This window comes from Triturus cristatus, chromosome 7 (assembly GCF_964204655.1).
Source record: "Triturus cristatus chromosome 7, aTriCri1.1, whole genome shotgun sequence".
Classification (NCBI taxonomy): domain Eukaryota; kingdom Metazoa; phylum Chordata; class Amphibia; order Caudata; family Salamandridae; genus Triturus; species Triturus cristatus.
In genome coordinates, this window is record NC_140590.1 from 515,508,291 (window position 1) to 515,521,726 (window position 13,436).

Below are 13,436 nucleotides of genomic sequence, written 5' to 3' on the forward strand. Positions count from 1 at the left end.
TGAGTAAGTGACCAGGAGCCCAGCTCCTACAGCCGCGTGGCCTACTAGCTAGCAGCCACCAACCAAAGGTCCCCTGCCTCCCATAGGATAACATTGGGCCTAACTCTCTCTGCACCCGGCTGCCCCGTGCCGCTGAGGGTGTAACAACTGTACCTACCTGACCCTGGGAGACCCCTGAGTCTATGCCCAGAACCTTAACTTTGCTAGTCGAGTACTTACCCAAAAGCCGATAACTCACTTTTCTTCCATAGGGTAACATTGATTGGTTTCACTTGGAAATTCTTCTGTCGAGTTTTGAAACTTTAAAATATTCACCTAAAATCAGCCGAATTACGAAAACGAATGTACTCACCTGTTATCAGGAGAGATCCCAGTGCTGGATCTTGGTGCCCAGCACTGACCTTGAAAAGTAATTACAACCGTACTTACCTATAACTTGATTTTCCTTCCATAGGAAAACATTGGCTGATTTTTGCTGAAAAAGTTTGTGTCGATTTTGCAAACTTACAAATATTCGTTAAAAATCGCCTGTATAACAAAAACACATTCTTTCAATGGTTTACAGGAGATGTCCCAGTGCTGGATCCAGGATCCAACACTGAGTTAGAAAAAGTAACTATAACCCCACTTACCTGCTATGTGAATTTCCTCCCATGGGATAACATTGGTGATTCTATGTGAAAAAGTTTTTGTGTCAACTTTTAAAATACAATAATATTCCTTAAAAGTCACTACTGTAACCAAAACGTTTTTACTCAACTGTTTACAGGAGATGTCCCAGGACTGAATCTAGGATCCAGTCCTGTGGTAAGAAAAGTAATCCAAAAAGTAATCAATTGCATTTAACTAGAAATTCCCATTGAGCTCAATGTATAATTGTGTTTGAAATTGTGTTGCCTATTGCAACAACTATATCTATTGCATTCAAAGTCTATTGCCTATTGAAAAGTATTTATCTAAAGCATCTCATTCTTCTAAAATAGCAAAATATTGCCTAAAAATCACAACAGTAACTAAAACGAATTTACTCACTTGTTTCCAAGACCTGTCCCAGGACTGAATCTAGGATCCAGTCCTGGAGTTAGAAAAGTAATCCTGAAAGTAATTGTTAGACCTGGCATCATTGGCATGAGTCTCTCCTCCATTTTTTTCTGTTTGCCTCATCTGTTTACGATGTTTTTGCTGGAATATTGCTTTGGGCACTGTGCCACTGCTGATCAGTGCCACAGTGCAAGTGCTCCCTATGTTAAATTGTTACATTGATTGGTGTTACCATGATTGGCTTGGTTGACGTACTGTTCAGACCCTAGTCTAGTGCACTGCGTGTGCCCAGGGCATGTAAGTCAACTGCTGCTGGTGGGCTTGCAGCACTGGTTGTGCCACCCACAGAAGCAGCTTGTAAAATGTGTCCCACAGGCCTGCCACCGCAGAGCCTGCGTGCAGTCCCTGACTGCCATGTCGACTTGGCAAGGAAACCTACTTGCCAGTCTCCAAACCTTCACTTTGCCACATTTCAGACACCTCTATGGTAAGCCCTAGGGCTGGGTGCATTGTGGGTAAAAGGTAGGTCATGCCCTGATGTGTGTGGCATGACCTCATAGTGAATTACAGCCATTTTCGTTTTTCACTATTGAAGGGCTACCTGCCTCCCATAGGCCAGGATGGGCAGACGGATTATTAACTCCATTATAATCTATCTGACTCAGGGAGCATGGTAGCAGGTCGAGTTTAGTATCCCTGAACTCAGAATTTAATAACACATCCTTTAGGATGGATGGTTTTTAAATTCTATGTTTGAAAATAGCCCATTTAGAAAGTGGCTATTTTCTTGTCCAACTATCCACCGGTCTCTGCTGGTTTGGTGTGTGTGTCAGGGGCTGGGTGGCTCCAGAGGTCTGAATGAGTCAGTGTGGGGTGAATGGGGCGTTTACACGTAGAGTGAGGGAAGAGTAGCCTGCCCTGCCTGACACAATGCTGGCTACACCTCCTGCTGGGCGACTGATAGCCCTGCTCCTGCCAGTGACAATACTGGCTCCGCCTCCTGCTGGGCGGCAGAGGACCCTGCCCTGCTCAGTGAATAGGCCAGGTGCCTCTGCCTGGCAACACCCACAACAAAACCTGAGATGGGGGGAATTTCCCTGCTTGGACAAAGGGAACAAAGGAGAAATGGGGTATAAGAGAAGGACCCCTGAACCAAGAACTCAGATCACTTCTGACAAGGAAACCTCTACCAAGGACAAGAAGCCTGCTGATCTAAGGACTTGCCTCCCCCTTCTGCCAGTGTGCTGTTTGCTGGGGGGAACCTGAAGCTGCTTCTTTATTTTTGCCAAGGAACAAGGAGAGAGGAACTTGGTGTGTACTCTCAAAAGCTTGCTAGAAAATCTCCAAGGGCTGGAAGAGTGCCAGCCTCCTGTTGAAGTCACAGGGCCAAAGGACTTCACCCTCTACTAAATTGCTGGTTGCTGGAAAAGTGTTATTTCCAGTGCATTGGGGAAAATCTGCAGTCTCGACGCCGCCGATGCCGCCGCCGCCGCCGAATCCAGCTCGACATCGTGAGTAACGGCTCCAGTGTTCCGAGCCTTCGACGCCGGCCGCCGGGCCCTATCGACGCCAGTAGCGACGCCAGGAGTAGTGAGTATCGGCTCCAGCTCCAAGTGACCCCGTCTTGACGCCGGTATCGACGCCGCTGAGTAGTGAGTAGCGGCTCCAGCTCTAAGCGACACCGTCTCGACGCCGCTGCTGATCGCATCGACTCGACGCCCTTCTCGACGCCGTGAGCGCTGCTCCGGCCCGACACCTCTCGACGCCGCTACGGATCGACCCGAATCTGAGGCACGATCGACGCCGACCTCGACGCCGACATCTCGACGCCGTGGATCATCGTTTTCTTCATTTCCAAAGATACTGTGTTTGTGGGGTCTGTTGCAACTCCAGGCTCGACATAGCGCTCCTCGCGGTCGACGCCGAACCTTGGGAATCTCGTAAACTCGACGTCGTGTGACTCCTGTGGGGGTCACATTGTTGCCAAGAACTGTGTTTTAAGAAGCATACTTACTTTTGTTGCTAAAGAACTATTTCCTAAAAAGAAACTTTACCTGAACTACTATTTTTCCTTCCAAAGAGTATTTATTAAGATTGTGGTATATTTTTGTCGTTATTTGGTCTTGTGCTAAGCCTTATATAAAAAATACTATTTTTATAATAACTCTTGTGTTGTGTCCATTTGTAGTGTATTCACTTTATTACTGTATGTGGTCATAAATGCTTAACACACTGCCTCTGAGATAAGCCTGTCTGATCTGCCAAGCTACCCAGGGGGTAGCAGGGGTTATCTGAGTGTGTAATCCCCTTCCCCTGACTAGAGTTGGTAGGTCCCTATTTGTCAGAAGTGTATACCTCTGCCAACTAGACACCGCCGGTTCTAACAGTAATCTATTGCAAATAACTCAAAACTCACATTGAGCTCAATGTATTATTCTGTTTGAAATTGTGTTGCCTATTGCAACAACCTGTAACTATTACCTACAAAGTCAATTGCATATTGCAAAAGTATTTAACTAAAGCATCTCATTCTGACAAAGTATATTTTGATACCTATTGTTGGTTCTAAAATAAAACAACCATATATTTTTTATATAAACCATTGGCCTAGAGTTCAGTTCTTGAGTGTGTGAGACCATTTGCTGACTGAGTGTGTACAACAAATGCTTTACACTGTCCTCTGATACTGCCTTACTGCTCGACCAAGCTACCACTTTAGAGAGTAAGGTTATATATAACTTTAGCCTCTGCCAAACCTCTGGGGACTGTGGACTCTGTGCACACTGTACCTATTTGGGAACAGTATATACAGAGCCACTTTCTTACAACCACATACACTCCATAACACATAAAAGCATTGCCATTTACAATGCCAATAACTGCAACGAATACAAGACCTATTGCAATAGTAATAAACATTGCCATTTACATTGCCAATAGGTCTCGCATTTACGAGAGTTTAAGCTATTGGCATTTAAATGACAATGCCTTTTATTTCTGTTTTAAAAAAATAAATAAAAGGCTTTGTTATTTGCAATGTCAATAGCTCAAACTCGCGTAAATGCGAGACCTATTGCATTGCAAATGCTTGTTTTTAGACATGCACACCATCCGTGTGCATGACTACAAAATGATTCTGCAGTTTTTACTTTTTAGTTGCTAATCTAAGTTGGATCGAAAAATAAAGCGCAAAAACATTTTTTGTAAGCGGCTGGGGAGAAGTGGATGCCCAGAAGTGACACAGATGACTCTGGCGGAGGAACCAACACGGGCGGGCACAGACAGAAGTTAGAAGCAGGTCACAGGAGCAGGTAAAGGATGTGGAAAGAGCAAAGTGGAGCACTAGGGATGGACAGCAAATAGGCAAAAAAGAACAGTGTGGAGCTGGTGAACTGAAGCACACTGCTGAGAAAACAACACAGGGGGAGTAGGGGAGAAGCACAGTGGCGAGAGCGAAGATCACCATTGCATGAGGGTGTGGGACAGGAGAGAAATATATGAGGGAGACAGCCGAAAAAGACATGCACTCTTGTGGAGGGGAAATATCATTTGTCACGCAGTCAATACCACGATGTGCCTTTACACTGCAGTCAGTACCCCGACTGCAATGTTACCAAGCGTTCCTTGACCATGCACGTCATTACAACAACTAGCTGCAGGGGTCACGTTGTTAGACTGGTGTTGGGTTTTAAGTCCAACACCTTCCCTATTGCTAAATGGACTGGAGTTGGAATAGTAATTTATACTATTCCAAAGTCCAGCGCCCCCTTAAGCCAAGTAGTTGTAACAACTTGAGTGGTAAAGGGACGCATGGTAATGTCGCAGTCGGGGTACTGACTGCGGTGTAAAGGCATGCGTGGCAAATGCATGCGGGGTTCCATCATTCAACCCATGTGGAGTGCCTAAATAAATAGAAAAATTAGTGCGCAGTGGAAGGACACAATTATTGGGTCCATGCTTCATTGGAGGGATAAACACAAGAAGAGGAAGGAAAGCCTGCACACGCTAAACAATGAGAATCAATCAAATGTGAGTGGCTATAAAGCCAACCAGTGGTAAGCAATGGCCAGGCTCTAAGGCAACTGTAAGCTAACAATATGTCTTGCAACAGACAGTGCATGCGCTGTCTAGTAGGCAAAGCCTAAAAAACCCAAATTGCCCGTCCGCACCTGGCCTATTGCTCAACATCCCCAGTGCCTCAGCCACACACACTGGCAGCACTCTTCAAATTTCCCAGCATAATCCTCACCTCCCAGTGCCACCTCCACACACACCATCACTTCCATACACAAAGTGTCAGGCCCATGCCTCTTTTTAAAAAGTTGCAAGTTTGAAATTTCCTGATGCCAATCCTGAAGAAAACCATTTTTCTAAATAATAAGATCCAAGAAAGTATTTTTCAACAGCCAGCGCAGCAGGATTTCACAGCCCTTTGTAGCTGAACTCCACATTGCTCTACTATGGCTTTGATTGAGATCACAAACATTAGAGAAATTATATCCAGCCAAACGCCCCATATCATTATCATCAAAAACTTTATGACTTATATATTTTTAAAAGTACAAAAATAACATGATAAAATTACTTAAAAATCAATATTTTATAATGGTTTGTCACACATAGAATTACAACATAGCACAATGCATTAAAAAAAAAAACGCCTACCACCGAGTAGACCTCATCATTGCAGAAATCTTAAATTTGGAATACATCTTCTTCAATTAGTCTTTTTTTAAGAGGAATTAAAAGCCTTTTGGTAGAATTAATAAAATCTATAAAATGTCAAATGAAGCAGCGTCTGTTTCGAAACATCTTCACAAGGACAGGTACCAATTATATCATTTGCATATTAGCCAAGGGTAAAGACCAAGACATTATAGACTGTGCCTGATAAAAACTTACATAGCCAAGGGGTGCAAGCCAGCAAAACAACATCATCCACGTATAGGAGTGCTGGGATAGCAAGGGAGTTAATAATTGGTACACCCTGATGCCGCCCAACTAGAACTGTTCACAAGTTGTTTATATCTAATATGAATAAAAAAGAAGCCGGAATGCAGCCTTGGCGTACCCCTCGTTCCAGACTAAAGGAATCGGTACATTCTCCCATTGGCCGAAAATTGACCCTAGCAGAGCACAGAGAAAATTGATCAGCGATGTGTCCAGCCCCATACTCAGAAGCATCAGCCATCATTTTGATCTCTTGAGCTGATCAAACATGCTTGCGAGATCCATGAAGGCCAGGTACACTAGAGAGTGCTTATAAAGTGTATATTTGCTAATAATTAGATGGAGATTCAGGCACTGCTTCATTGTACCTAGGCCCTCTCTGAACCCATGTTAGCAATTACTCAAGATGCCCTGTCCATTGGCCATGATCTGATCCTTATAAAAATGACTCTGCCCAAAGCTTTGACTGCCAAGTTGAATAGACAAATGGGCCGACAACATATTAGTTCAGTCCATCTTTTAAAGATGGCAACAATAGTAGAGTTGGACCAGGAGCAAGGCAAGTTAGTATCGCTTACATTATTGAAGATGTTATTAAGCAGGGGAGTCCATACGTTGTTACGTTTAGAAAGTTTGATTGGGATGCCATCAGGTCCGGGTGTCTTATTGGATGGGTAATCAAATAGTGTGGAAACAACTGCATGGAATTCTATCTCAAGCTTAGAAAAATGATGGACACCACTTATAGAGTTCCTGCCGTGGCTACTATTAGACGGTAGTGAGCAAATGTTAGAACTATGCATTACCCACTGCTCCGCTGCTATGTGGGAGCTAATGCTGGTCTTATAATTCTGACTATTTCTAATCCAACTAACAGTTTCTCAGAAAACTTTGGAATATTTAGAATTAGTGGCAAAAATTAACTGCTGACAATTATTTTCTTTGGTCTCTTTGTGTCTGAGACTTAAGGATGATCTATGTTCGCAACGGCGAGTCGCAACTAAGTTTTTGTCCCTTGGTTTCTAAGACAAAGCACTCCTCAAGCACCTATTGGCTATTGAACAGGGTGCTTTACATTTAAGGGAGGAGTGCTTCCTAGGGTTTAAAGGTTTCATTGAATGGCTTTTAGCAGAAGCATATAATTTCATGAAAGCGGCGAGATAGCACAGCTTCCAGCTTGGTCTGGGAGACCGATCATGAATCTGCTAAGAATACGCTTCATCAAAGAGTTCAGAAAAATGCCTAGGTCTGCCAAAGTCCAACCAGGCTCAATTTGTCATTTTTGGGGTTCAGATAATCATATACCTTAAACGTGCTCGTCGCTCGACATCTTTAGCAAAGGAGACTGCAAAACGGGAGACAGGGAATTACGATCCCTAAAATTCACATTGAGGGTGTGACAAGATATAAATGGGCTCGTTAGACTCCTGGAAAGAAATATGCAGCCGGCATGAGGCTCGCTCTGCCACAGCCCTGCTGGCCTTCCAAAGGGAATTCGAACCACATCTTTGAATTGAAATCCGCCAGTGACCCCGAATCCCATAATCCGCACCCCTAAAGTCACAGGACTAGGAGGGACAGGGGAAGATGCGCTGGGCTTGCATCAGTAAGGTCTGGTGCTATAGGCGTTATCTGTCTTCCAATAGCTGCCCACAGGAGGCTGCACCTGACAGGCCCCGTTGCCCGCGGTGTTAGTGCCCAGGCCATTATTGTCAGTAGCATGTTGGCTGTTGCTGAAGTGAGGTCTCGTCGCGGAGTTTCGTCGGACGCTGCCTGTCATAACTTCATATACTGTGTTGGTGGCACACTTCTTTTGAGACCGGCTGCCTTGTTTAATCTGAAAAATAAACAAAAAGCTATAGACACTGGAGGTGCAATCAATAGTTGTTAAATATGTTAAAAGATCGATAACCACTCAGGGACTGAATGAAGTGCTTTGAGCAGTTGCTTTGGAAAATAACTTTCGCATCACTAGAAACACAGAAACTCACAAAGTACTCACAGCAGGAGGAGAAACGAACCGAGCACATAAAGTGAACCACAACAGAAATACAGGGAAACGTGTAACTCCGTAGTCACATTATAGCATGGAGCTGAAAAAAACACGAGCCAATCAGAGTTCCAAGAAAAGGCACTGGGTATGAGAGGTCAGAGCTCTTGGCTGCAGAATACAGTGAGAGAAGACTGCGCGTAAATTGATTTATGGTGGGTCTTGCAGCAAACAGAGTTAATTTGCACTCGAAGAAAAGTAGATAAACTAAAGGCCCGGCCCGGCTGAAATTACATATGGATTATAAAAATTAGGATCACAGGTACCTAATTAAGCAAGATTAAAATCCCTTGTGAAAAACACTACTGTGCAAGGGAGCAAGGAGTAACAGAAAATGACTTCAAAGATCACTGTTAAAGCAGCACAACAGGAAGACAACCGAGCGGGGACAGAGCAAACAAATACACTCACACTGATTGCTGAAAGCAAAAGAAACAAGCCTTTGCAATGCAATAAGTATCGCATTTTCGAGAGTAGAGCTATTTCTCCCTGTACATATACACTTTTTTTTACTAATGTGAATATCTTGAAATCTGCATTATACCCGCGTGCCTAAACTAACAGGGAATGAGCATTTTTATTGTACCACAGACTGGAATCATATTTTTGTAATGGAGGTACAGTCGATACTATTTTTGATCCACTCAGAGCCAGTATATTTCTGAGGGCAGTGAATTAATAAACACCCGTTAGATGCAGTTCTGGCTGCAAACTCACTGCTCCTTCTCCTAGTGGATAACATTCCAGAGTGTGCTGTGCAATGACGCAGTGAGCTCTGGCCGCGCCATATTGCTTTTTTTGTTTTGTTTATCACGGAGAGAGGGCCGGTCGTAAGGTAACAAGGAGGAACGAATGTGGAGGGCAATATGGACAACGGAAGGTGGAGGGTGGATTGATTAATGGATGGAGAGGAGGTGGACATTGAATGGGTGAGAGAAGTGCAGAGGTGATGGATGGGAGAAGAGGTGGACGATGGACATATGAGAGAAGGACTCAGATGATGTATGGATGGATTGATCGGTTGGAAAGATTTAATTAGCATAAAGAAGAGGATGGATGGATGGATCGGATGGGTGGATGGTTCTGAGCAGATAGAAGAGGATGGATTGAAGTGGATGGATGAGGAGAGAGAGGGGATGGATGGATGATGGAGAGTTTGTCATTGGATGGGTGAGAGGAGAGACGAGGTAATGCATGGATGCATCAAAAGGAGGAGGATGCTTGAATGGATGAGAGAAGGACAGAACAGAGGATGGATGGACGAGGAATTTGGCATTGGATGGATGACAGGAGAGACGAGGTGATGCCTGGATGGATGGAGAGGAGGAGGAAGTTGAATGGATGAGAGAAGGACAGAAGGGATGGATGGAGAGGAGGAGGAAGTTGAATGGATGAGAGAAGGAGAGAAGGGATGGATGGAGAGGAGGAGGATGTTGAATGAATGACAGAATGACAGAGGGGATGAATGGATAGATGAATGGATAGGTGATTGTTGGATGGATTGGCGAGGGGGAGAGAGGTGATGCATAGATGGGGACTTTGTAAGGAGAATGAGAGACAAGGTGATGCATGAATAGATTGAGAGAGAGGAGAAGGACGCTGGATAGATGGATGGATGGATGAATCATAGCTCACAGAATGGGTGCTCCCCATAATACAATGCACCAGAGGCTGTGGAGACTTGTTTTTTTAGAAACATCTTGGTAATTGCAGCCCCTTTGCGGACTGTTTACATTTGTATGCACTCAGTATTTCCAAATAAGGATCTTTTTTCTAGAAACTGCTCGGTAATCCTTGCCTTTTTGGGGGCTGGTAAAATGTAAGGCCGGTGTATTGCCTTAAAATGGGGGCGAGTTGTAGAATCTACTGTGTAGACAGAGCACCTGGCACATGAGGTGGCATCGCAAGGTCGGTGTCTTAGGAGCTGCTTGTTAATCCCAGCACCTGCATCGTAGGGTGACTAAAGTATACACAAGAGGTCGGAAACTCGACTTAAAAACAGTTTTTCGAATAATGGCTAAGCCATGTGGCCATGGGTTTTAAAAAGTATTTGTGCCTTGTCTCCAGCTTGGTGGGTGAACCACAGTGTTCCTAATACCAAATGATTATATTTTACAACTAAAAATAAGCAGCATCATTTCATAAATCTGTGATGGACAGTTATCTGGCAGAGTTGCCAGGGTGCACTTTTTGCCAAGTGATGACCCACTGCGGAGGGTCGGAGGCTGGCAGGTGGCTAACTGGTGGAGTAATACAATTAGTACTGCTTGCATGTATTTTCCCTGTAATTCTTGTGTGATCCACAGTGGGTTAATTTGGGTGTGAATCCTAAATACAGGAAGATTGTGAAATATTGAATGATTGTCGATTCTCTTAAGACAGTCTTGGAAGATTCTTATAAGAGTGACTATAGAAAGTAGTATGACCCAGCTGGACAGGCAAAAAAAAGCACAATGTGAGAAGTAGTACATGCACTTTAGTTGTATGTCAGCACAGAGTTAACCCTTTAGCTCTGGATTTACAGTTTAACATCATTCATTAGCAGTAGAAGTGCCATTAAAGTACATTAAAATGTAATTGAAACAACAACTAGTGGAGTAATACAATTAGTGCTGCTTGCATGTATTTTACCAGGGTACCTGTTTGCTACTGATAAGTAGTAGGACTCTGCCATTAATAGCATTGAAGCCCTCATGGGAAGTGCAGGTACCCAATACTTGTCTATAAGTGGTTTTCCTACATTCAGACATAGGACGGTGACTTCATGTCACCACAACAGGTTGCATCAGTCTTTGCTTCCAAATCACTGTTTTCAGATGTGCAAGCTAAGCTGAAGTGAACCAGCTTACATATCTCTGAGTGCACTTGGTTATCCAATGACAAAAACTGGTGCACTGCCACCCTGGAGACTCTCTGTCCTTTGGAAAACGTATGCTAACCACAGAGCGGCTCGTTCAATGGTGAGTCTACAGATCTCAGAGTGGACAAACCACTAACTAACCTCTAAGGGTAAGGCAACTTGAGGCTGCCGGATTTCAGCACTGCAGGTTATAAGTGACTGAGAAAGTAGATGCGAGTGTGAGGCAGCCGGCCAAGCTGTACCCGAACTTAAGTGCCCCCATTTCATGTTTAATCAAGAAGGCAAGCAGCAGGAATACAGTACTCTGTGATACTGGACTTTGTACCCGACCATCTTTGAAACACGTGTGTTCCCTGAAACGGCACTGGGTTGTGCAGCAGCTGCATCAGAGAAGGCCTTTAATGTGTGTGTTTGATTTGTGGCCATTCGGGCTAGTAAAACAGAGCACCATTCATGGAACATCTTCCTAGCTGGATGGAAAGGGCGGGAAGGGGATCATATCCACAACCAACCCCCTCTGCTGCTGCCTCAGTCAGAATGTCCCTCACGAAGAACATACAATTTCTTAGGAACAAGACATCACTTGAGAGGACTGGTGTCAAACCAAAGGATGTTTCCTCTCTGGCACTTCAAGCATTTGTTTCTGAGATGGGAGACACAGAGATGAGGAAGGCGCTGAACTGGAAAACACTAGATCAACAGCTTAAACATGAGGAGCATAGGCTCCTTGCAGGGACGGAAAGCAATAATTACAAAAGAGTTCATCCAAACCAACGGATAAAGAATGCCAGCATAAGACATCTGTACTTGGCTGGTGCTTCTCAGCCTTAAATAGAAGTGAGGTATCGGCTGCATAAACGAGTTAGGAAGTAGAAAAGAAGAGTGATGCAGGAGTGAACCTATAGTAAGCAGCAGGTAGGAATAAAATTGTTTTTGTTGATTACAGCAGGTTTTGTAGACAGCGCATGTGCACTGCCTAAGCTCGACCTAAAAAGTAGTCCATGAATGTAAACATTGGAAGGATAGAGGTAAAACAATCTAAAGGATGGCAAAGAAGCTATTCTCCAGGGCAGGAACAATCACATGGAGAGGAAGGAAATACATCAAGTAAGCAAGCAAGCACATGACAATAATTTGAAAGCCAACCAGCTTTAAGCAATAGGCTGACACAAAGCTCACTGTAATGAATGGTATTGTACACAAAAGGACTTTTGGCAAAGGATGGCTAAAGATGTCTGCAGGCAAGATCTAAAATTGAAATATACAATCAATCAGCTTATGTGCACCCGAGGGTTCTAAATCAATGGGTGAGAGCAGACGCAATCTCAATAATGGTTCCCCAATGGTGTAAAAAACCCTGGATGCTGTTACTTTGTAGATAAAACCAGAAGACATATTTAAAACAGGGTCAATTCTGTACATCATATCCTTTCGTAATATCAAGTAACATACTGAGTGCTGTGGCTATTCAGGTACCACATGAAAACATTTGGGGCACATACTACTCCTGACTTTTGGCAAGGAGAGTGTAGTATTTATCAAATAATCCCCCCAAGCGTGGTCAAAGCAATGGGAAAGAGGAATTTGATACTACTCTCCCCATGCAACTTATATTCAACCACCATACTATTTTGTTAAATAGCACCCAATCTTGGTGAACATCAGGAAAGTGTTTTTCAAAGCAAGCATGGGAATAGTGGAGTGGTTCTCTACCACAATCCAAATCTGTGAATGTACTTATTTTTTTAATCTCTCCTAATATTATTGAACAGTTGAAGAGATTTATTTAAAACATTGTGTTTGGTACTTAATAAAACCCTACCACTGCCATGGGGAGGGAGGGCAATACAGGCATCTTCTCCTCACCTTACCCAGGGTTTGCAGGTTATTTAATAATTACTACCCACACCTTTCAAAAAAACAGAGATAGTATGTGGCCCGAATAATCCACTGCCTTGCCTAAGGGTAGGAGTTTTCAAACCTATTTACTTACACTGTGCTTCAATGCCCCCTCCCCCACAGCTTGCTGAAGAACAAGGAGGCACTTAAATAACACACAGCACCACCCGCTCCTGTGCCCTGTTCTCATTTGGGAACTAGTGGTATCTTGAGTGGGAGATGACCTGCTCCTCCCTGGGCCACACAATGGTGTGCGCCACAGTGGAACAGGCCCGCTGAGACCCAGCCTTGCACTTTCTCCAATTGGAAATATGATTTAGGAGTGGGTGGCAGCACACCTCCATAGCAGCTGCATTGTATGGGGCACAGGGGAGCAGATCTGCTGGCACTTCCTCTTGCACCCTATACCCAAATCGGAATCAGGGAGTCCGTACTGGTGGCAGCTTACACACTTGAATGTTTTTTAAGGCCCAATTGATCCTAGCCAAAGTAAGTGCTGTGGGTCTAATTTTCCCTCCTTCATCCTTCGATAAGGGGTGGGGCGCTGTTAGCGGCTCTGCACAATGTGCTGATATATGTATATATACATACAGACACACATAGACAGGTGTCATAGATAGTCAACCACTATCATCT

The 13,436-nt window shown here is 44.0% G+C and overlaps 1 protein-coding gene across 1 annotated transcript in view; it reads right to left on the reverse strand.

Moving 5' to 3' along the window:
• Window positions 1–5,622: 5,622 nt before the first annotated feature.
• CD7 (CD7 molecule) overlaps window positions 5,623–13,436 on the reverse strand; it is a 131,376-nt gene continuing 123,562 nt past the window's right edge. Inside the window, exon 4 of the mRNA XM_085616875.1 lies at window positions 5,623–7,828. Coding sequence (XP_085473001.1) covers window positions 7,595–7,828 — 234 coding nt within the window. The 3' untranslated portion in view covers window positions 5,623–7,594. The remainder of the gene's footprint in view (window positions 7,829–13,436) is intronic.